Source organism: Sminthopsis crassicaudata, chromosome 5, assembly GCF_048593235.1.
Source record: "Sminthopsis crassicaudata isolate SCR6 chromosome 5, ASM4859323v1, whole genome shotgun sequence".
In the NCBI taxonomy this organism is placed as follows: Eukaryota; Metazoa; Chordata; class Mammalia; order Dasyuromorphia; family Dasyuridae; genus Sminthopsis; species Sminthopsis crassicaudata.
In genome coordinates, this window is record NC_133621.1 from 160,270,088 (window position 1) to 160,294,106 (window position 24,019).

Below are 24,019 nucleotides of genomic sequence, written 5' to 3' on the forward strand. Positions count from 1 at the left end.
ATCTTTATTATAAAGAAAAGAAAATTTAAGCCTTGAGGATATTACAAGTGATTTGCTAAAGGTCACACACCTACTAAATGATTATAATTTCTATGTTTCTTGATTATAGCCTAGGGACCTTTTCTCTGGTGCCATCCAATACTGGTAATAATGGCAAAGCAATAACAAAATTAAGTTAATTTTTTTCACTTATTTTGAATAATTACTGACATATGAAGATAAACAGGTTTAATCGGAAGATATTAAGAGGAAACTTATGGAAATTCTGAAGGGAACTGGAATATTTTTATAATTTTAAGTTATATCTCACAAGGTCAAAATAGAGTCATGATTTATACATAAAGGATAATAATACTATAAGCAGAATATAAGACTTTTCAGATCTTTGAAGGAAGGAATTTTTGACTAAACAGAAAATAGAGAAAATTATGAAATGCAAAATAATTTTGATTACATTACTTTAAATTAAATTAATTTTTTTGGTACCAATGCAGCCAGAATTAGAAAGGAAGAAGAAAGCTGGGAGACAATTTTTACAGTTAGTGTTTCTGATAAAGGCCCCATTTCTAAGATTTATAGAGAACTGAGTCAATTTATAAGTTATTTCCCAAATGATAAATGGTTGAAGGTTATGAATAGACAATTTTCAGATGAAGAAACTATTGTCATTTATAGTTATATAAAAAAGGTTCTAAATCAATATGGATTAAAGAAATGCAAATTAAAACAATTCTGAGGGTACCATCTTACACTGTTCAGAATAACTAAGATGATAGGAAAAGATGAAGATAATTGTTGGAGATGTGGAAAAATTGAGATACTAATGCATTGTTAGTGGAATTGTGAACTCATTCAGGTATTCTGGAGACTCAAAGGACTATAAAACTGTGCATACCCTTTGATTCAGCAGTCCCACTATTTTCTTTGTATCCAAAGAAATTCATAAAAGAGGGAAAAGAACCCACATTTGCAAAATTATTTGTAGCAGCTCTCTTTGTTGATGGCAAAGAATTGGAAATTGAGTGCATGGCAATCAGTTAGGGAATGGCTGAATAAGTTATGGTATATAATTGTAATGGAATATTATTGTTTATTATTGTTGTTGTTATTTTTCTAAAGAAACCTAGAAAGACTTCCATAAACTGATGTTGAATGAAGTGAGTAGAACCAGGAGAACATAGTCCATAGTAAGCAAGATTGTGTGATGATCAGCTATAAATAAACTTAGCTCTTCTCAGCAATACAGTGATCAAATTCAATATACTTAAGAATGGAGAATATCTTCACATCCAGACTGATTGTGGATTGAAGCATACTTGGTTTTACTTTTGTTTTCTCATGGTTTTCCATTTTGTTCTGATTTTTCTTTCACAACATCATTAATATGAAAACTTTTTTTTTTTTTTTTTTTTTTTTTAAGAATTTTAAGATACAAGTCTCTTGTTTCCCCTTAACTATCCTTTTGAGGAGAGGCATGTTTTATGTGTGTTCATGACAAAAACATTAACTATGAATGGTTCAAAAAGGGGGGAAAAGATCTTTATCTGTTTATTATGAACTTCCTAAGGGAGCCAAAAAGCCCTTGGTTATTTATGTAAAATTATATAATCACTTACTTCTTACAGTATGGTAGCAAATTGAATTAAAAGGGTGGCTCAGTTACTCTCATGGTAAAATCTTATTCCATTTAAAAGGCTTAGTATCAGAACTGTAATTATTTCTGTGGTCCCCTTTGTTAAAATTTAGGGAATAGAAAATGTTGTCCCGGTAAAAAAAATAGCTGGGGTGAAAAGATAACAAGTTACACATTTGGCTACTGGCCATTTCCTCCCTTAATTTAGCCTATCAGTTCATACCACCTCACAAAACTATTCAGGAACATAAGACAGGTTATCTGTAACCTTAAGAAAAAGTTAGAGAAAATTGCAAACCCTTCCGAGAAGAGATTACCCAGCCTTGGTTGTGATTGGAGGGAGGATACTGAAAGAATCCCCTTCCATCTTCCTAACTGGCATGTGATCAACACTTCAATCTGGTGAAGAAAGGATGGTCCCTACCCCCCCTCAGACAGCATTACTTAAAACTTTTTGAAACTATAGTATCATCCTCCTGTTCTACTTTATAGTAATTTCTTCATACTTTTTATTCTAAGTCAAAGGAGGAGTAAGGATAAAAAGAAATAGTTTGGGTTAATTCATGTTTTGCATAAGAGAAGGTTGTTTTGTTTTCTCTATAGCCCTCATGCCTCCCAGATGTATTTGTTGTCACAATATAGTCAGTTGCAACAGTATGGCTTAGTTTTATTAAACAAGGTTTTCATTGATTACCTAAATCTTTGTAGTATGAGTTATATCAATCCTCTTAAAACAAAATGACAGATGGAACAAAGACAGTTGAAGATAATGACCAGACACGTGATTTTTTGTTGCTGTTGTATTTTGTTTTTGTCATTTTATAAATTCTTGCCTTGTAAAATCTACTCTTAGTTTTAGCTGCTTCTGGGCTGGAGTTCAAAGCCTCACTTGGGAAATTTGACACTAGTAATTAGTTGCTTAGTAAATAGTACTTAGGTTCTGTAGCTCAACCAACCAAACGACCCAGTTTACAAGTAGTAGTGATTTAGGTAAGACAAAGACACTTTTTTTTCTTCCTAAATTAAGAGAATTAGGGAGAAGGAATTGACCCATTTTTCAGTTTACCTTGGATTATTCTGGATTTTAGTAGTAGGCAAGGACAAGAGAAAAGGATAAGGGTTTAAAAGACCTAAATCACTGAAGAATGGACAGAGATTTGGAAAGTTCATAGAGTTCCAAGCATTTTAGAGTTGAAAAGGATTTTTAGAAATTATTTAGTTCATTAACAGTCATTTTACTGGTGAAGGAACTCAGAGAGTTTACATGACTTGTCTAAGAGATAGTATTATTATGTGGTCCAAAGAACCCAAGCATAAAATTTATAAACATTAGGGATTTGAGTCCAGATTGCAGTTATGACCATAGATAGACAAGTATTTTTACCTTTCTAAACCTGGTTTTTTTCCCAACTTTAAAATGGAATATAAATATATTGGATATTTGGATTGAATAAAATTTGATATTCCATTGGATATCCACTGGATAAAGTGGAATATAAAATAAAAAAATAATGTTTCTATTATTAGAACCATCATGGTATAAATATAGTAGTTCTCCCTGAGACCTTTTTCAGGGAATCCAGTGTCAAAACTGTTACAATAAAAATATCAATATTAGAATGCTCCTCCAGAATATAGCTTTTGTCTTAAGATTTTAAAAAAACCTATCTTTCATTAAAAATGAGGTATACACCTTGTAATGGGTTTATTATAATATATCATATATCATATGTTATTTTGTATATATATATAAATATTTTTAAAGGATTTCAGTTTTAATTTCTAATACTATAAGCATTGATTAACAAAAAAGCTCAACAATTGTTGGCAAAAGCCAAGAATTTTTAAGATTTAGTGTTAAAAAATTATCTTGATACCAAAAAGTTTGAAAAAAATGCTGGCTAAAAATTCCAATACACTTAAGATAAAGTGAGCTGCATCCAGAGAGAGGACTATGGGGACTGAATGTGGATCACAACATAGAATTTTCACCTTTTGTTGTTGTTTGCTTGCTTTTTTCTTTCACATTTTTTCCCCTTTTGATCTGATTGTTCTTGTATAGTATGATAAATGTGGAAATATGTTTAGAAGAATTGCACTGTTTAACTTATATTAGATTGTATACTGTCTTGGGGAGGTGGAGGGAAAAAGGGAGAAAAATCTGGAGCACAAGGTTTTGCAAGAGTGAATGTTGAAAACTATCTTTGTATGTATTTAGAAAAATAAAAATCTATTATTATTTTAAAAACAAAATAAAAAACAAAACTTCTGGCAAAATGCAGTGTGCTATAGTCCAAAAGACCTTAGTTCTTATCCTTCCCTTGACTAGCAGTCAGACAATTCTCTAGGATTCAGTTGTTGAATCATAGTTTTTCAGTCCCTTTTGATACATAAATTTCCAAAACAAAGTGTTCTCTCTATTCAAGAAATCTTACTTGCCATGTCTACATCATTGGGTGGTTGTGAAAAATGTAATTTATACATTTTAAAGTATGACATAACATGTAACTCATTGTTTCTGTCCTGTTCTTGCTTTGTTTTTCCTTGTGACACTGAAGTCCTTGGATTCTCAAAAAGCATGTCCCAAGTTACTAGTAGATTGTTCCAAGCTATAATAGTTTCAAGAATGGACCTACTAATGGTCTCTAGAGGCTTATTATCTTTTTCCTGGACGATGGACAGTCATTTATTTATTTTTTTTCCCTTTAGCAATTCAATCACATAGCAAGCTAAGTGCAGAACTGAGACTAGAATCTAGGACTCTTCTCTTTGTTTTTTTTGGGGGTTGTTTGTTTTTTCCCCACTTTATATTTTCTTTTCCACTTTAATGTAACAATAATTTCTAACATTCACTTTTATAAAGATTTTGAGTTACAGATTTTTCTCCCTCCTTTCATCCCAGCTTTTTTACCCAAGGCAGCAAAGCAGTTTGATTTAGATTATACATGCCCATTCATGTTAAATATATTTTTACACTAGTCATGCTGTGAAAGAAGAATCAGAATAAAAGGGAAAAATAAAAAAAGTAAAAAATAGTATGCTTTGATCTAGTTCATTCTCTGGATATGGATTCCATTTTCCAGGAGTCTTTTAGAATTGTCTTGGATTGTTTTTATATTTCTGAGGGAGAACTAAGTTTATCATAGTTGATCCTAACTCAGTAGTTGCTGTTACTGTAACTATGTTATTTATCCTGGTTCTGCTCACTTAACTCAGCATCAGTTCATGTAAGTATTTTCTAGGTTTTTCTGAAATCTGCCTGCTTATCATTTCTTATAGTACAATAATACTCCATTATATTCATATCCCACAACTTGTTCAACCATTCCCCAACTTGTGTTCAATTTTTTGCTTCCTCCCCCAAGAGAGCTATTATAAATGTGTTTGTGTATATGGGCTCTTTTCCCTTTTATGATCTCTTTGAATTATAGACCTAGTACTGATATTGCTGTATCAAAGAGTACATAGTTATAAATTATTCTCTAGAATGGTTGGATCAATTGGGCTCTTCTTGAGTCCAGTTCATTTTCCTTACTTTATATTGCCTCTTAAATTAGAAATGGATTTTAAGATAGGAAAATTCTAGGCATTCTAAAACTGTTTTTTTGGGGGGATTATAACAGACATTTCTTATCATATTCACTCAGAATCTAGGCAGATTCTACCCTTCTGTTTATCCCCCCCGCCAAATATTAGTTTCTGAGGACTTTTATCATGGTATATATAAAGCTAAGACCTGTGGTTCTTTTAAAAAGAGTGCTCGTTTTTTATTTAAATAAGATTATTCTTTTTCATTTTGCTCTGCATCAGTTACTTGGTTTGCTTTAGGTTTGTGACAAAATGCAGGCCCATGTTGTTGGTGGAGTTGTGAACTGATCCAATCATGCTGGAGAGCAATTTGGAACTATGCCAAAGGGCCATCAAACTGTGAATATTCCCTTTGACTCAATGGTGTCTCCACTGGGTCTATATTCGACAGAAACCATAAAGGAGGGAAAAAGACCCACATGTGCAAAAATGTTTGCGGCAACCCTTTTTGTAGTGGTAAGAAACTGGAAACTGATTGGATGCCCCTCAGTTGGGGAATGGCTGAATAAGTTATAGTATATGAATGTTATGGAATATTGTTGTTCTTTATAAGAAATGATCAGCAGGATAAATACAGAGAGGCTTGGAGAGACTTAGATGAACTGACGCTAAGTGAAGTTTTTAGAACCAGGAAATCATGATACATAGCCACAAAAAGATTATACTATGATCAATTCTAATGGACATGGCTCTTGTCAAAAATTATTTATGTGTATATTTTGAAGATAAAAAGCTACAATATAAAAAATAAATAAATCCATGTCCATGGGTTCTTGTAAGTATCCCTATTGATTGCCATAGGCACTTTTTTTTTTTTTTTTTTTTTTTTTTTTTTTAGAACTAGTGAAGCAGTGAAATGCTGCTATCATACAAAGAAGGGAAAACTCCTGACCCCAAAGCCTGTAGTACTTTATATTTCAACTTTCCTGAATTAGTTTTTTGGTAGCCATTCTTCATTCTTTAATGTAGTTTATAAAAAGATTTTCCAGCTGTAGTCTGAGGACCCCTACAGTTTAATGGAGGTATTTTTTAAAAACAGGATCAAGTTTTAGGTATATTTGTGAAATGAATGGATTTTTAGATATTGTATATATCTTATGCATGCATATTTTAGATTATGTATGATTTGTATCTTTATGTAGATTTCTTAAACCAATACCTTTCAAATATTTACAATTCTCTGTACTCTCTAGTGACATACTTGTTAACAAGTATAATCAAATAATATTTGGTAATAAGAAATGTCATAATTCTTACAACTTCTCATCCTTAAAGATCAAGCAGATCCCTGGCTTTTAACTCAATACATTTTATTGTAATATCGCATCTTTTGTCCCTTGCCATTTTCCATCCAGATATTTTGTTTGTTCTTCCTCTTCTCCCAATTTCCATTTCCAGATTGGATTATTGTCCAAAAAGTGGCATAAATTGTGTTTTTACTATTTGCCTTATTTATAACACATAAGATCACAGCTTTGGAATTAAGAAGGATTTCAAAGATCATAGTCCCGTCTGCTCACTTTATAGACAAGGAAACTAAGATCATGGAAGGTAGGATTAGTTCAAAGTTGCATAGAAGATAATTAGGATTTGAATATATAGCCTCTGAATGTAGAGATAGTGTTTTTTTCTATTATATCACACTGCTTTTTTATATAGAAAATAAAATCTCTTTTGATAACAGTTCTGTGTCTTTAACAAAATATATAATAAAGTTAAAACCTAAAAGTTTTTGAAAACACCTATTTTTGGCCATTATGCTAAAGTTTATGAGTTTGGTCCCTTTGTGAGCTAGGTAATTTGGTTTTGTTCAGCAGTTATATAGACTGTCCAACACAAGGTTCATTTTCCTTGATAAAATTCTTGTCCATTAAGTTACAAATAGAACTTGGTAAGGATGTTAATGGATTAGGGTAAATCTGACATCATTGTTAGAAAAACTCCTCAAAAATGTGTCTTATAGAAAATAAATCTTAAAAGTTGAGGAAATATCACTTCTTAGGAAAAGTGGACACAACTAAGGGTAGTAACTCAATTCATTTTCTTATTTTGGTGACATGTTTAAACATTATAAACATTTGACATATTTAATGTGCATGTTATTCTGTGAAAGGAAACACGGACCAAAACAATCAAAACAAAACAAAACCAAGAAAAACATAGGGTATGCACGTTAGAAGGGAAAGGGACCTGTATGTACAAGAATGTTTGTGGCAGCCCTCTTTGTAGTGGAAATTGGAAACTGAGTGGATGTCCATCATTTGGAGAATGGTTGGGTAAATTGTGGTATATGAATATTATGGAACATTATTGTTCTGTAAGAAATGACCAACAGGATGATTTCAGAAAGGCCTGGAGAGACATCAACTGATGCTGAGTGAAATGAGCAGGACCAGGAGATCATTATATACTTCAACAACAATACTGTATGAGGATCCATTCTGATGGACGTGGCCATCTTCAACAATGAGATGAACCAAATCAGTTCCAATAGAGCAGTAATGAACTGAACCAGTTACACCCAGCGAAAGAATTCTGTGAGATGACTATGAACCATTACATAGAATTTCCAATGCCTCTATTTTTGTCCGCCTGCATTTTGGATTTCCTTCAAAGGCTAATTGTACACTATTTCAAAATCTGATATTTTTTGTACATACATTGCATTTAACATATACTTTAGCATATTTAACATGTATTGGTCAACCTGACATCTGAAGGAGGGGCTCGGGGGAAGGAGGGAAAAAATTGGAACAAAAGGTTTGGCAATTGTCAATGTTGTAAAATTACCCATGCATATATCTGGCAAATAAAAAGCCATATCTATCTATCTATCTATCTATCTATCTATCTATCTATCTATCTATCTATCTATACATATACATGTATATATATATATGTATGTATTTTTAAAAAAACACAACCCCCCTCCCCCAAGAAAAACAAAGTTTTAAAATTTAAGTTTTGATCTGCATTCAGCCTTCATTAGTTCTTTTTCTGGATTTGGATAGCATTTTTTATCATAAATACTTCAGAATTGAATTGGATCATTGTGTATTGAGAATAGCTAAGTCATTCACAGTTGATAATTGTACAATATTACTGCATTGCTTCTTGGTTCTATTAATTTCACTTTGCATCAGTTCATGTAAGTTTTTTCAGATTTTTATGAGAGCTTCCTGCTCATCATTTTTTATAATATAATAGTATTCTACCACAATCATTTTATTACTATTTGTTTAGCCATTCCCCAATTGATGGGCATCCTCTCAATTTCTAATTCTTTGCTACTATAGAAAGACCCACTATGCGTATTTTTGTATGTATGTCTTTTACTTTTTTTTTTTTTTTTTTTTAAACTCTGGGATATACTAGTATTTAAGTCAAAAGGTAGGCATGGTTTTATAGCCTCTTGGACACAGTTACAAATTACTCCCCAGAATGGTTGAATCAGTTCACTCACTCTATCACCCGTGCATTAGTGTTTGTTTTCCCACATCCCCTCCAATATTTTTCATATAAAAGAATCTAATTTCTGGATCACCGAAATTCACATTTTCTCCTATTTTCTCAATCTTTTAGTTTTGTTTTTTATTATTTCTTACTGTGTCTTATAAAGTCATTAAGCCCTTACTTTCCCACTTTCCAATTTTTAAGGAATTATTTTCTTCCTTGAGCTTTTGTTCCTTGTTTTCCCTTTTCCCCCCCCCCGATTCTAAATTCTTTTCTTCATTTAATTTTTGTACATACTTTTCTAAGTGGCCAAATTTTGTGTTTTTCCATGCAACCAGTTCTGCTTTTTAAGTTGTCACAGTTAAGGAAGAAGATAGCCTTGGCTTTATAGAAAACAATTCAAATAAAGGTGTAAGTTACTGTCAGTTGGAATTGTTGGGTAAAACTTCTTGGAGAATATTTGAGTAATATTTATAGAATTTTGGTAAACAAAGGAAAGCAGCAAGGGCATTTTGTTAATAGCAGTTTTATTTCTTATAAAATGATAATTAAAATTGCATCACTTTGAATGTGTTAGGTATATATCTTACGCATCCTTTTTCAGTTCTTTTATGTTTCTAAATTAAATAACTGGAAAAATGATAGTACCATTGACAGAAGTCAGTACTGGGATCCAATTTGGGGTAACCAATAAAGTTTAGTTTTCAGTTTGTTTAAAATTTAAGGTAGTTGTAGCTTTGAGGTTAAGTCATTGATATTGATAAAGAGACAGCATGATACAGTGGAAAGCGTGCTGGCTCCAAAGTCGGGGCATCTGCAGAATAAGAAAATTGAACTATTCAGCCTCTCTCAAATCTCTTCCAGCTAAAAATCTATGATCATGTATTATGCTATGAAAGGGAATGAGATCACCAAGGTAGAGAGAGAACGGAAAGCCATCTATTAACCTGGGGGGAAGCTCATATTTAAGGTTTAGAAAGAAGTCACAAAAGGAAACAAAAATTTAAGAGGGAGGAAGAGAAAATGTGTATGAAGCCAAAGGAGGAAGTTTAAAATAGATGAGTTTGGTGCAGTCAGCATTGAGGGCTTTAGAAAAGTCCAAAAGCTTGAAGATTTAGAAAAATCAGTTTCTTCCTTTGTGAACTCTTACCAAAATGATAGAAATAAGTCAACTAGGTTTTGATTCAGTAAATGAGAAATTTGCCTATTTGAGTCTGTGCTTGATATAGAAAATAGAGATATTGCTATGATTTTGTGATCTAATCTAGAGGGGAACAAGGTGTAGAATGTAAGTTCTTTTCTCAGAAAGAACATCTGATCCCACCTTGCTGAATAGAGAAAAACGTTCTGAGTCACATATAATTAAGTGCTAGAAGAATGAGGACTGATTTGGACAATAGCATTCAGAAAAGACCAACATTATCATGACTAATCAGTTGGAAGTTTCCCCTGTTGAATTCAGGTACTTTCCTGGGGGAAGAAGCCCTAAATTCTTTTGAGTTTCTTATTTCAAAATCACTACAAGTTTTTTCTCATACAGGTACTTTTGAAACTAGAGTAGCATAGGCTGATTAGCAGATATAGCTTAGTTTGATTTGCAAGTTTCTCTTTTGTCCATTTTATTTAAAAGGTGTGTTACAGGGCAGCTAGGTGGTGCAGTGGGTAGAGCACCAGCCCTGAATTCAGGAGGATCCGAGTTCAAATCTGGACTCAGACACTTAACACTTCCTAGCTGTGTGACCCTGGGCAAGTCACTTAACCCTAGCCTCAAAAAAAAAAAAAAAAAAAAAAAAAGGTGTATTACAAGGTCAGAACCATTTTGCTCACAGACACCACATTGAGACCAACTTCACTAGCTGGCTTTCTTATTTGTCTTCTGGGTTTCTAATTCATTTGCATTTGTCTATAAGCAGCATTTGCTATAGTGTGAAGACTTAAGTTTTGTCAGGAATCCCAGTATTTATAGGAATTTCAGATCTCTTAAGTACAGAAATGTGTTCTGATTATTTTATTTAAAAATGGTTAGAATTAGCCATCAAATAGAAAATTATTACTTAGCTAAAGGTATTGAGTAACCTGTGGACTGAATAATGATATGACCACATGTATTTTTTTTCAAGATTATGTCGATAATTATTTATGATTTAATAAAATACATAATTTTTAAAAAGCACAGTTTAGAGTGCTACAGTTTATGTGGTAGGGTAGAAAGAACATTGGATCTAGAGGATCAAATTCTTTATCTGGCTAGCATTGTGTCCTTTGGGAAAGTACCTCTCTGGGTCCCAGTTGAGACATTTGTAAAATAAAGATGTTGTGTTAAATGTCTTCCAAGCTTTCTTCTAATAAAGTTCTATATACTTATAATTTGATCTTTTTTCTTGATATTACATTGTTATATATGTATACTATTACATCATTCCTTTATGCTTTCCTCCCCTTTGTTTTTAATTTTACTTTTGTATTCCTTCCAGGTTAGTCTTGGACACTTAGCTTCAAAGTGAGAGCCAGATAATTCATATTTAATTTTTTTTGGTTACCAAATTTTTGAAATTAAAAAGAAAATAGCATGGTGCCTTGAGGAGGAATAGTAAATTCTTCTCCCTAAAAAAATAATATGACTTTGAGATGGGAAGGGAATGTTTGCTGTCTTCATTTGCCAATTTCCATGACTTGTCCTCATCATGTCTTTGAATATTCCATATTTAAACATACTTTTTAAAAGCATAAACAAACATTTTAAAGCATGTAGTAGAAAATTAATTAAAAGAAAGGCTTTATCCTAAATATTGAGTGACTTAACAGCAAAACTGCTTGATATAGTACAATTACAGAAAACTATTGCTATTGTCACTTTAATGTTACCTTTCTATTGTCATCCTGAAAAATACCTCCTCCCAAACTTCTGAAATCAGTTTTTGTCTCCATAATAAGCTCTTTTCCACTGTTGGATGGGATTAAAATTCCCTGGTAAAGAGTTTGGGGAAAAGAAGATGAATTATAAGATTTGATTATGTCCTAAATGTAAAGAGCTTCAAGGCATGTTAATATCCAGCAAAGCTATATGAAGTATGTTTATGGATTCTTTTGTAAAACTATTTTATTACTCACTTTGAGTAATAAAATATCAATGGAAGATCCAGGCCAAGACTTGCTCAGCCTGGGTTCTTTGTTTTTTGTCAGTGTTATCACTAAATATTTATTGACATTTTGTTAGGTATTGCACAACTGTGCTTTAGTATTACAGAAGAAACATCATATATTCTCAAAAATTTAAAGTTTTTCTCCTTCTCTATCCTTTTCCTCTTCTCTCTTACCTCTTCTTTAGTGTGTGTGTGTGTGTGTGTGTGTGTGTGTGTGTGTGTGTGTGTGTGTGTGTGTAAAAATTAGATATAGGGTTATGATAGAGAGCCAGTATCAGAAGTTATTAGGAGACAACCCATGAACTAAGCCTTGAAGGAGTCTAGGGATTCTAAGGGTTGGAGTTGAGAATAAAGTATATTCTAGGAATATACATAATTTAATATGAGATATGTAATTTATATTCTTCTAGTCCTTTATTTTTATTTTAAAGAGGATGTTTAAATTTTTTTTCCCCAATTTCTTAAAAATTTTTATTTAAAATCTTAATTTCGAAATTCTTTCCCTTCTTTCTTTCCTCTCTTCCCTGAGATGGTAAATAATCAGATACAGGTTGTGAGTATGCGATTATATTAACACATTTCCATATTAGTCATTTTGTATAAGAAGACTTGAACAAAAGAAAAAAAAGAAAGTTAAAAAAAATAGTATGCTTCAGCCTGTATTCAAACAATACCAGTTCTTTCTCTGGAGGCAGATAGTATTCTTTATTATTAGTCCTTTGGGATTATCACAGACTGTTGTCTTGCTGACAATTGAGAAACCATCTGGTATGCTTTGCACAATGTTGTCCTGGTTCTGTTCACTTCACTGTGTATCAGTTCATATAAGCCTGTTTTTTTCTGAAATAATGCTGCTTGCCATTTCTTATAGTTCAAGAATATTTCATTACAATCTTATCTTCTTTAGACATTCCCCAATTGATAGGCATTGCTTTGTTGTCCAATTTTTAGTCATCACAAAAAGAATTATTATAAATATAATTAAGCCCTTTTTCTTTTTGGGGGGATGCTTGGGATATAGACTCAGCAGTGGTATTCCTGGATCTGTTGTGCACAGTTTGATTGCTCTTTGATCATAGTTCCAAATTGCTTTCCAGAATGTTTGGATTAATTCACAAACCCACCAACAGTGCATTAGGATCCCTGTTTCCCCTCATCCCATCTAACATTTCCCCCCCCCCCCTTTTTTGGATCATATTAGTTAAATCTGGTAAGTGTGAACTCATACTTCAGAATTGTTTTAATTTGCATTTTAATGGATAGTGATTTAGAGCATTTTTTTTTTTTAGATGACTTGGATAGCTTTGATTTCTTTATCTGAAAACTGCCTTTTCATATCCTTTGACCATTTATCAATTGGGGAATGACTTGTATTTTTATAAATTTGACTTTGTTCTCTATTTACATATGAAATGAGGCCTTTATCAGAGATACTTGTTGGCAAAAATCCCTTCCCCCCCAGTTTTCTGCATTCCTTATAATTTTGGTTGCTTTGATTTTATTTGTGTAACATCTTTTAAATTTTATATAATCAAATTATTATTGTATATTTCTTAATGCTCTTTATATTTTCTTTGGTCTAACTTTTCCCACAATCCATAAATAAACTGACAAATAAAACTATTTCCATACTCTCTAAATTTACTTATGGTATAACCCTTTAGATATAAATCATGTATCCATTTTGATCTTATTTTGGTATATGGTATGAGATATAAGTCTGTAGCTTCTGCTATTTTCTGTTTTCCAGCTTTCCCAACAGTTTTTGTTAAATGAGTTTTTGTTCCAAAAGCTTGGATCTTTGGATTATTATCATTTTGGGATTTACTATGGACATTTACTATAATGTAACTTGTGCCTAATCTATTCCACTGATTTGCCATTCGGTTTCTTAGCCATTTTACGTTGTTTTAACAATTACTGCTTGATAATATAATTTAAGATCAGGTGTGACTAAACCACCTTCTTTTGAATTTTTGAATTCCTTTTTTTTCATTGATTCCCTTGATGGTTTTGAGTTTTTTTCTTCCTAGTGAATTTTGTTATTCTTTTTCTAGCTCTGTAAAATAATCTTTTGATTGTTTGGTATGATAGTGAATAAATAGATTAGGTAGAATTGTCATTTTTTTTTTATTTTGTTGGCTACCCATACTTAATTAATATTTTTCTAATTTATTTTTATTAAAATATATTTTGATGCTTCTTATCTTTAAAATCATTTATAAACCATCCATAAAGAAAGATGATTATGCAAAAAAGACTTGCATTGATTGAATCTGGCAATAGGGTATACAAGGTTTTTGCCCTTTTCTCTTGAGGGGAAAAATTCTGTGAAACTATCATTGGTGTTTCTGTTCTTTAGAGTTTTATTAATCTTCCAGTAGTTCTTTACTAAAGAGTTCCACTTCTATTTATATTTGTAGGTGCTCTATATTTCTTTCTTGGTTCTTATTTTGTTCTGTATAATTTTATACAGATTTTCCTATATTTCTCAGAAATTCTCATTTCTTATTGCACAAAAATATTCCATTCCATAGTTTTTAAGCTGATCCTTAGTTAATGGATTCCCATTTTGGTTTGTTGTTGTTACTACCCAAAGAGTGCTGCTATGAATAATTGGTGTATATTAGACCTTTTGTTTCTGCCTGACTTCTTGGTGCACATACTCAGTAGTGATGAGTCAGTGTGACCACTTTTCTTGTCTAATTCTCAGTTGAGCTCCATATTAGCTAGGCTTTTTCACAGGTCCCCTAACAATTCATTAGAGGCCCTATTTGACCTATCTGGAAAAGGGTTTTGACATGGAAGTGATATTGGTCAGACCTATGTGTCAGAAATATCTCTTTGGCAATTGCAAAGAAGCTAGAAGAGGGAAAAAGTTGAGGCTGGGAAACTAATTAATAGGCTCTCATAGGATTCCAGGCAAGAGATTATGCAAGTTGAGGGAAAGAGGAATAGAAACAAGGTCTAGAGGGAAATGTTGATGATGTGAGACTAACTCCTAGGAGAAAAAATAGGGCAGGTTATGTGTGTATGTCACATAGGAAATCATGGAGAAAGCTTCAAACTGTGTGGAGTTTGGAATGACCTGGAGTCTCATCCATTTCTGGTGTTTATGATTAGAGAATCTTGGTTTCTCTTCCCACTTGAAAAGTAGGTATAATCTCTCTGGGACAGAGAAAGAGCTACATCTATCATCTACACCAGGAATACTGTAAGTGCTGTGAAGTAAGTTCAAGGGAGAGAAAGGTACTTTACAATTAGGGTATAGGGAAGAATCAGGTAAGGTTTGATTTAACTATTTCATTAATGACATGTAAAAAGTCTAGTAATTAATTTATTTAAGTATCTACTATATATACTTAATGAGAGACACCATGTATAAGAGTAATATCACTTGGATCAGGCATGTTCAATTCTTGATAAACTAAGGATGAGAGTTATTAATTGCATCTCTCAAACTGAACATGTTATTTAATTTTTTATTAGACCTGTAGCTTCATTATGGGGTGAGGAACTTCCTCTGCCAATCATATCTCTATCTCATTTGCAATTTATCTCTGTTGCTTGGAGTATGTTCAAGTTTGCCCAACATCAGGAAGCCAATTTGTGTTGAAGGTAGGAAGTTAACTCAGGCATTTCGGATTCCAAGACCAGCATTCTATCATCTTCTCCATTTTGCTTCTCTGAAACTTTTATTAAATGTATAAAATAATTCACTTCCACAAACACATATTGGATACGTATTATGTGTAAGTCATTAGTCTAGGCACTAGGACTATAAAGAACAAAAAAACCACTATTTACAAGGAGCTAAATCCAGTGTAAGCACACAACTATGCACAAATAAATATGAAACATATAGAATGAACTATGATAATGTCTTCTGAAAGACTGAATGATAAGTTGATTAGTAAGTAGTAGAAATCAGGACTGGGAGATAGAATTTACTGTTTTGTGGACAGCCATCAGCCAGGTGTTCTGGAACAGAGAACACAGCTAATATTTACTTTTTCCCTCCTGAGGCAATTGAGGTTAAGTGACTTGCCCAAGGTCACACAGCTAGGAAATGTTAAGTGTCTGAGATTAGATTTGAATTCAGGTCCTCCTGACTTCAGGGCTGGTGCTCTAGCTACTGTACCACCTAACTGCCCCCGTTAATATGTACTCTTAAATTCGGATCAACTGTGGTTTCTTTCTTTCCATGTAACTTTGATAGGGTTTTCATAAGATTTACAAGAGAAGAGCCGTAAAGGTCCTCAACAACTCTTGGAATAATTAACCTTTTTTTTGTGTGTGCAATGGACTCCTTTGGTGCATCATGTGGGCCCTTTCTCACAACATTTTTAAATAAACAAATTAACATGTGTAGAATTATAAAAGGAATCAGGACCCCAGCCAGGCTAAGCCTTGGCCATATTTTGGCCATATTTTATATACATGCCCAAGGAGAAGGGAAGTGACTTTGTGAAGGCTCCAGAGCTAGGAAAACATTAACACTGGGATTTGAACCTTGGGGTTTTTACTATAAGTCCTGTGTGCTTTTCATTACAATGTGCCTCGATCATTGCAGCAATGCCAGAGACATCTGTTGGTTCCACAATGTATGTTTCTTTAAAAAAAAAAAAATTTTTTCCGGATTATATAAAGTTGTCCTGTAATGCAAATTCACTAATGTGGCTTAGGAGACAGTTGGCAAAATTACTTGTTATTTTGTAGATTTTAATAGCATGTAGGATACTATGAAGTATATTTCACTAGGGAGGATAATGCTTGCCCAAAGAGCCAGTGCCACCTACTGGCCAGTGCCACATCATCCCAGCTAGTGCTCTTTAACTGACTGTCCAATGGTCTGGACTGTGATTTCTATTTATTACAAGGGTCTCTCTCTTTATTTTCATCTTTTGAACTTTAAATTTGGCAAGCATCTGCAAACATTCATATTGTGAAGAGGTAATAAATGCTTTTGATTTTTCCCCAAGCATGTTATCCTTTGGCATTTACAGAGAAGTTTGTTTGCCAAGTGCTTTGCATTTACTTCTGTTAGATGTTATTTCTATGTAAATAGTGATTTAAGGAACTTCTGAAGGACTTGCCTAAAGGCAATAGTGGAGCCAAAAAGAAAAGAGAATGTATGGTTTGCACATACTTAAAGCTTTCTTTTTGTATTCATATTCTTTATATGGTATATGTAGGGGCAGACCTTTCTTCTAGTAGGATAAGGGAAAGCAATAGTTGGGTTTAAACATGATTTTGCGGATATATCCAGTGCCTGTGATCAGGCGTTATAGTGTCCAGAAAAATGAATTTTTTTGTTTTGTTTTGTTTTTTTAGGCTCAAATTAGTTCTCTGCATTTGTAGTTCTGCCTCACAAGGATAAAAAAAATCAAATAGTTTGGATATGTTAGGACCAGAGATTGTCAGATAAAATCATTTTAATTTAGCATGTTAGAATCTACTGTGTGCAAAGAGCACTCTACTGGGAATGTTGTGGAATTATTTTAACCACAAGCCCTTCAGTTCAGAGACTTAAAAAAAATAGAACTTTTACAAAACAATCTTTTGATTGATTTGAGTAGATTTAAAAAACGTTGGGCTTGTTCAAACTCTAAAAGTTTAATGAGATTGTTTAAAAAGTGATTCAAACATTAGTGTTTTAGTGCAATATTATTCTAAGTCTAGATGAATGGTAGATTCATGATCTCTTCATGCTGATTCTGATTTTACATCTCATAGTTCTGAATTTTACATCTTCGTTTTATATAAATGAATTATACTTAAAAACAAATGTACACTTAAAAGGAATATATGTATAAACAAATTTTATGCAAATGAAACTTAGCCATTTTTTAGCCTTTGCTGACTGGATGGGTTCTTGATTAGTGTGAAATAAAGTATTTGTTTCCTTAATGTATTTGGAATTCATCACCATGAATGGTATTTTCTTCTATGAAGTAAAGAGCAAAAAATCCAGGAGCTAGAGGTGTAGCTATTTTGAAATAGTTAATTAAAAGCAAAGACACTTTGCTCTTAAGGTTAGGATTTCCTTATATATCAGGAAATAAAAGTTGAACATTTGCCTCCAGTGACTGAATAAATTGAGTCTGATGGATAGCCTTCTTATTGAGCAGCTCTTTAGAGATTTTTGGTTAGATTAGAAGCTCCAAGCTCTGGATTTTATAATTGAATATTGGGTACACAAAGTATGTAGCAGGTTTGGACAATTTGAACACATCTTGGGTAATTTTCCTTGATATTCACAATGAACTGTTCACTAGATTAAAACATTTTTCTTGCATGCCAGGTAAATAACTTGCCTTTGACAAAACTTTTTTTTTACTCCCATTTAAATCCCTTTCATCCTGTCCTCGCCTTTGCTATCTTTTTCATTAGATGCTTAATTTGAAGAAACCTAATTTCTATCTTTGCAGTTTTATAAATTAAAGTTTTAAATGTATTTTTTAGTTAGTTCCTATGAAGTATTAAATTTGGCCACATGCTCCCCCTAGTGTTAAGTATTAGGTTAAATAGAATGTTAGAAAGCTGGAAGAGGCCTTAGAGATTTAGTTCAGGACCTCAGTTTAAAATGAAGAAAAGACAGTTTAGGTTAAATAACTTTTTTTAAAGTCACAGAGGAAATTAATGAGTAATTTAATAGTAGAAAACAAATCTTCTACATCCCAAACTGGAGATAATAATCCATGGCTACCTTACTTACAATTATTTAAGGTAGAACTTCTATATATGCTGAGACAGTTGAGGTTAAGTGACTTGTCCAGGGTCACACAGCTAAGAAGCGTTAAGTGTCTGAGGTCAGATTTGAACTCAGGTCTTCCTGACTTCAGGGCTGGTACTCTATACGCTGTACTGTCTAGCATTCTATCCAGAACTTATATTTGAAAATAATTTTTACAAAACAGCTACAGATATATATATAGATATATAGATAGATATATCTATATATCTATCTATATATATATAAAGCATGAGTTTTAAGTTTCTTAGTTCAGTGTTTCTCATCTAAAGCATCAACATGCATGTTGCATTATGAAAGTCCGATTAATGTATCTTTTTTTCTTTTTTTTTTCTTTCTTTCTTTTTTTTTTTTTTTTTTTTTTTTTTTTGGTAGTTCTAGCTACTTCTCTTCCCAGAGAAGAGTTACTTTTCCATTGTTTTATCACCTTATGTGGGAGCATGCTGCTGTTGTCATGAATGGGCATACAAGGGGGTACTTTATCAAATTTAGAATTATGGAAGTTAAACTGTGGAAGTACTAATACAGGAGATTGAGATTAAAAAAGAATAGTGCTTGAGATTAAAAAAGAATAGTGCCTGACTTTTTTCAAGAGTTTTTGTTTATCATTCTTTTGATCTCCTGATAGGTGATGGATTCAGAATGCAGCATATGGCATATTTTTTGGACATTGTCAGTGCATGAATTTATTTTGTTTGACTATGAATATTAGTTATAATGTGAAGGACACTAAAGGCCGCTCAATTTCTTTGGCAATAACTTTGTGACTAAAATAGTTCACTACAAATTTTTTTTAAAAAGCTTTGTGTTGGATATGATCATACCATTATAAGGGTCTTCCTATCCTCATTTTACAGTGAAAAAAGCTGAGCTATTGTGAGATTATCATAAAATTAAATTTAAGTACAAGTCAGTATATTTGCTCTTGAGGTATATTTCCTTAAGGGCATTTGTTACTTATTGCTTCTCGAACAATATATTGAATGGTGTTGAAGTGGCCAGAGAATTAAGGAAGTTGTATTCCCCTTGGCCTAGGAGACACAAATAACTACAGTATGTTAGCATCTTTATTACAGTGATTAAGTTTGTCTTGGAGAGAGCTATGATGTTGAAAATCAAAGCATCTGATAGAAGGGACCTTTGTGGCCATATCTTGGCCATGGGTGAAGAGTTGAGAAACTTTATCTCACAATCTCTGTAAAGGGCTAAAACTGTGAATTGGTGTATTTGAATCAAACAACCGAATACTTGAGGCTAATTTTCAATGTGAGACAGTGACTCTATTAGCATATGTTTGGATAAATGGCTCTTCTCACTGTTTGGTGCTGGCTCAGGGTTTGATGTTAAGATAATCTTAGGCAAGGATTAGAGGGTGGGTGAGACAGGCCAGATTCACTTTGTGGTAGGACAAGGAGCAGAGAAATTGGTGACTTTGGACTGAAGAATCCAGGAGCCTAATGGCAGCTTGCTTGCCTCCTTCACTTCTCCCCCTAAAGACTAAGAACTTTAATTTATCCTGACTCTGGCTGATCCTGAGGCCTCCAGGAAGCTAGCCTGGACTTAACACAGAATTGCCTCAGCAATTTCATCAGGTTAGAGAACTCAATTCTTCCATTATAATCAGATTTTTGTATTATTAAATAAATCATAAGAGTTGGCTGAGTCTTATATAGGTTAAATTATTTTCCCACAAACACTCAGCTTCTTTCTGAACTTGGATTTGAATCTGGGTCATTTCTATTTAGAAGAGAGGCAATTGTGGTATAGAAGTTAAGGTGCTAGCCTAAGAAACAGAGACTTTGGTCCAGCCTCTGACATTTAATGTTCCAATGGGCCCTTAGACAGCTTGACACCTGAGTTAGGTAACTCTGTAAAACTATAAGTTGTATAGAAGGTGCCAATCTACATTGATATAGGAAGTTTCTTCATCTGGGAGTTCTTACCAACAAAATAACAGATTCAGTTCCTATCCATAAAAAGGTGGGGATGTGACAGTGGCTATAACTTAGGAACTCCAGGATGTAATGGTGAATCTTCCAACTTGAAACTTTAATCAAAATATACAGCTCTTCCTCTTGAGTTCTTTCAAGCATTAAACAATAGTTAACCACATCCTCTTAAACTCCTTCCTTTGTATTTTGCAAAGCCTTATTATAAATGGAAGAATGGCATTAATACATTCAAATGTTTTAATAAGACATTTTAAACATCCCAATTTGTATGAAAATCTGTGAAATGTAGATTGCTTAAAACAGTTTCTTCTTTCTGTTACAGATAATACAGTTGAGAATCCTGAATTGAAAGATTCTACTCTTATTCAAAAAAACATCATGGCTGAACCTGACTATATAGAGGATGACAATCCTGAATTAATCAAGCCTCAGAAATTAATCAATCCTGTCAAAATTTCTCGGAACCATCAAGATCTTCACAGAGAACTTCTAATGAATCAGAAAAGGTGAGTTCATTTCTGTATGTGTGTGTGTGTGTGTGTGTGTGTGTGTGTGTGTGTGTGTGTAATGGGGGCTCTCTGGGTTATCTAGGGGCTTCTTCCCCAAACTCTAAAATTCTTTTTTGCCCTGGGGGTTCACATCTGGGTTTCATATTATTCCATCTTCTCATACCTATTCAAATTTCCCTATATCTGCTCCAGGATCACTATAATGGATTTAATGGTAAATTCTATGTACTAAAGTTCAAAAGTACCAAAGAAACATGAATACACATTTATGTACATTTTTATATACAAACACAATATAAAATTTTACTCTACTGTAAATTTACCCATGTCTTTTTTTGCTTCTCTCTGAAATCGTACTTGTGATTTGGTTTGCAGATCTACTGCTGTCATTGATCAGTTTTTCAATTATTCTGTTTCCCTTCTCAACTTTTGACACTGAAGAAAATTTTAATGTTATATGAGGAAAGATTTTAATTGGGTGAGTGAAAGGTAAAAGGGTGAGATATCCATATAGTGCTCATAAAGACGTGTAAAATCTCAAATGGGGAACTTTGTTTAGAGATATGAGTTGCTTCCCACCCCCCCCCATGAGTTATGAATTCCTCTTTTGTATTTTGTAGGAAGTTAAGAAATTAGATATACTGCTCAAGATTTTTGGGCTATATGGCAGGAGGGAAAAAGTATGTAGCTATGTAGAAGGAGTTGTTTGCTACAGAATTGTTAATCTTACATTTAAGAAAATTGTTATAATGGTTTGGATGTAAACTCATAATTTATTGCAGTTTAGGAAAATAAGTATTTTAAGCTATTTAAATATAAGTGGCTTATATTTAAGCCACTAATGGGTCACATTTTTGTAAGGCCATATATGATTTGAAATTTGGTTTGTTGTTGTTTTGTTTTTAATTTCTCAGATGCTTAGCATGGTGCTTTGCACAGCAGAAATGTCCTGGTCTGAATTTGATTCAGGTCAATCCCCCTAATACTTTGATAAAGAAATAAAATGAGATACTCATAAACTATCAACAATTATTAACAAAAGAAGATTTACTTAGGCATTATAGGTGATGGATATTCTATAGGGACAGGCATTGAGAACATTGAGTCATTCCCTTCTCTGATGAGACCTGTCTTCCCTTCATTGTATATCAGCCAAAGCATGCTCAACTCCTTTACATCCTCCACCTCCTTCTACTTTATATTTAGGAGATAAAGAAGTGACATTAACAGCTTGAGCCAAATGGCTCAAAATATTTTAAAGAAAACTAAAATAAAAACTAACTTGCATGTGGAGGGAGTTAAAATATTGCTGTTACTACAAGATGGTTAATAAATGCTCTTTTAGATTGGTATATTATGTATTGTTCAATGCTAATGTGCTTTTGTGTTTGGAGAAAAGAGACTATGAGATAGACATGACATATGAATTGCATAGAGCTGTAAACATATAAACTACTCTAATTATAAGTCATGTCTGGGAAATTACAGTTACTTAACTAACCCTAAAGAATAATGATCTAAGTTTGCTTTTATAGGAACTTTCCAGTAAGTGATTCAGGGCTTTGTGCTTGGCCTTATTCAGTTAAATTTTTTAGTCAAGAAGGTAGTTCAGATGTTATGGTTATAAACTTGAGTGAGAGCTATAGTTGATACCATATATGGCCAAATTAGACTCCAAAAACATTTTAACAGGCTAGAAATGGTAGGCTGAAACTAAGGTATTAAGATTTAAAAGGGATAAATGTAAAACTATATGCTTGAATTTAAGAAAATCCAACTGCATAATATAGAACTGAGGGACATGAAACTAGAAAGTAATTTTAATACAAGAGATCTCTGAGTTTTTCTATGAACTGCAAGATCAATATGAGTGAGCCAATATGACAAGGCAATTAAAACACTAATATGACCATAGACTACATTAATAGGAACATAATGTCAGGGTAAAGGAAGCGATAGTCCTGTTTATTTTGTGGTCATAATGCATCTGGAGCATCATGTCCAATTCTAGGTGCATATTTTAAGAAGAGGTATTAACAGATTGGAGTAAAACTAGATTAGGACAATAATGCAAGGACACAAAATCATTCATAGGACAGCAACAATTTTTTATTTTGGATCTGTCAGGAAATATTATTTTTATGTTCACCTAATCAGTAAAAAATGAGCGTAAGTCTCCAGTCTATGCATATTTACTTATTTATAAATTAGATACTTATAAACTGTTATACTAATTGTGTACATTATAAAATTTCTACAAAAATAGAAATTAAGACAGGATAAGATAAAGATGAATAGTGTTTATTGAATAGGGCAATAACATGTCACTTTGGCATTGCATCAGGGAAACTGTCAAAGGATTTTGGAATAGTCCAGGTGAGAGTTGATAAGGGCCTGTTCTAGGGTAGTGACTGTGTGTGAGAGAGAAGGGGACAAATGTGAGATGAGAGGGAAAATGAGTTAAAGATGACCTGGGAAACTAGAAGAATGATGATACACTCAACAGCAATAGGGAAAGTTTGAAAATGGAGCTTTTGGGGAGAAAGAGTATATAATAATAACTGAGATCCATATTAGAATCCCTTTATGCCTGTCAGTCTTTCTCTCACCCAGAATGAGAAGGGGAAAGGCGGGGTTCTTATTCACTTGCCTTTTTCTAGCACATGTCCTCCAAGATGTGGCCATTGCAGCCATGGGGTGATGGGGGAAGGTATGCATTCTCCTCATACCCTCTGTACTATAAACCATTTAGGTAACAACTTCCCTAAGGGGCTGATTATAGGCTCAGAAGGCCCCAGGGAAGGACTCAGGATAGTGCTTTTGGTAGAGAGAATTCCTACTATTAGCTGGTGATTAGTTAGCATTGTAAGGGCAAGCTTCTATATTCCCACGCTCTCACTGGTTAATCACTCATCCACACTGAGGCTAGGCCATGGTTTTCAAGGTACCTAAATATATGATAGTGTATTTAGAGGTTCAAACCATAA

The 24,019-nt window shown here is 33.1% G+C and overlaps 1 protein-coding gene across 2 annotated transcripts in view; it reads left to right on the forward strand.

Annotated features, from left to right (window-relative positions):
* The window catches only part of FAM107B (family with sequence similarity 107 member B), an 81,268-nt gene that overhangs the window by 44,122 nt on the left and 13,127 nt on the right, over positions 1-24,019 (forward strand). For both annotated transcript variants that reach the window (XM_074268571.1, XM_074268572.1), the window contains exon 2: positions 20,846-21,029. In XM_074268571.1, coding sequence (XP_074124672.1) covers positions 20,902-21,029 — 128 coding nt within the window. In that variant the 5' untranslated portion in view covers positions 20,846-20,901. The remainder of the gene's footprint in view (positions 1-20,845; positions 21,030-24,019) is intronic.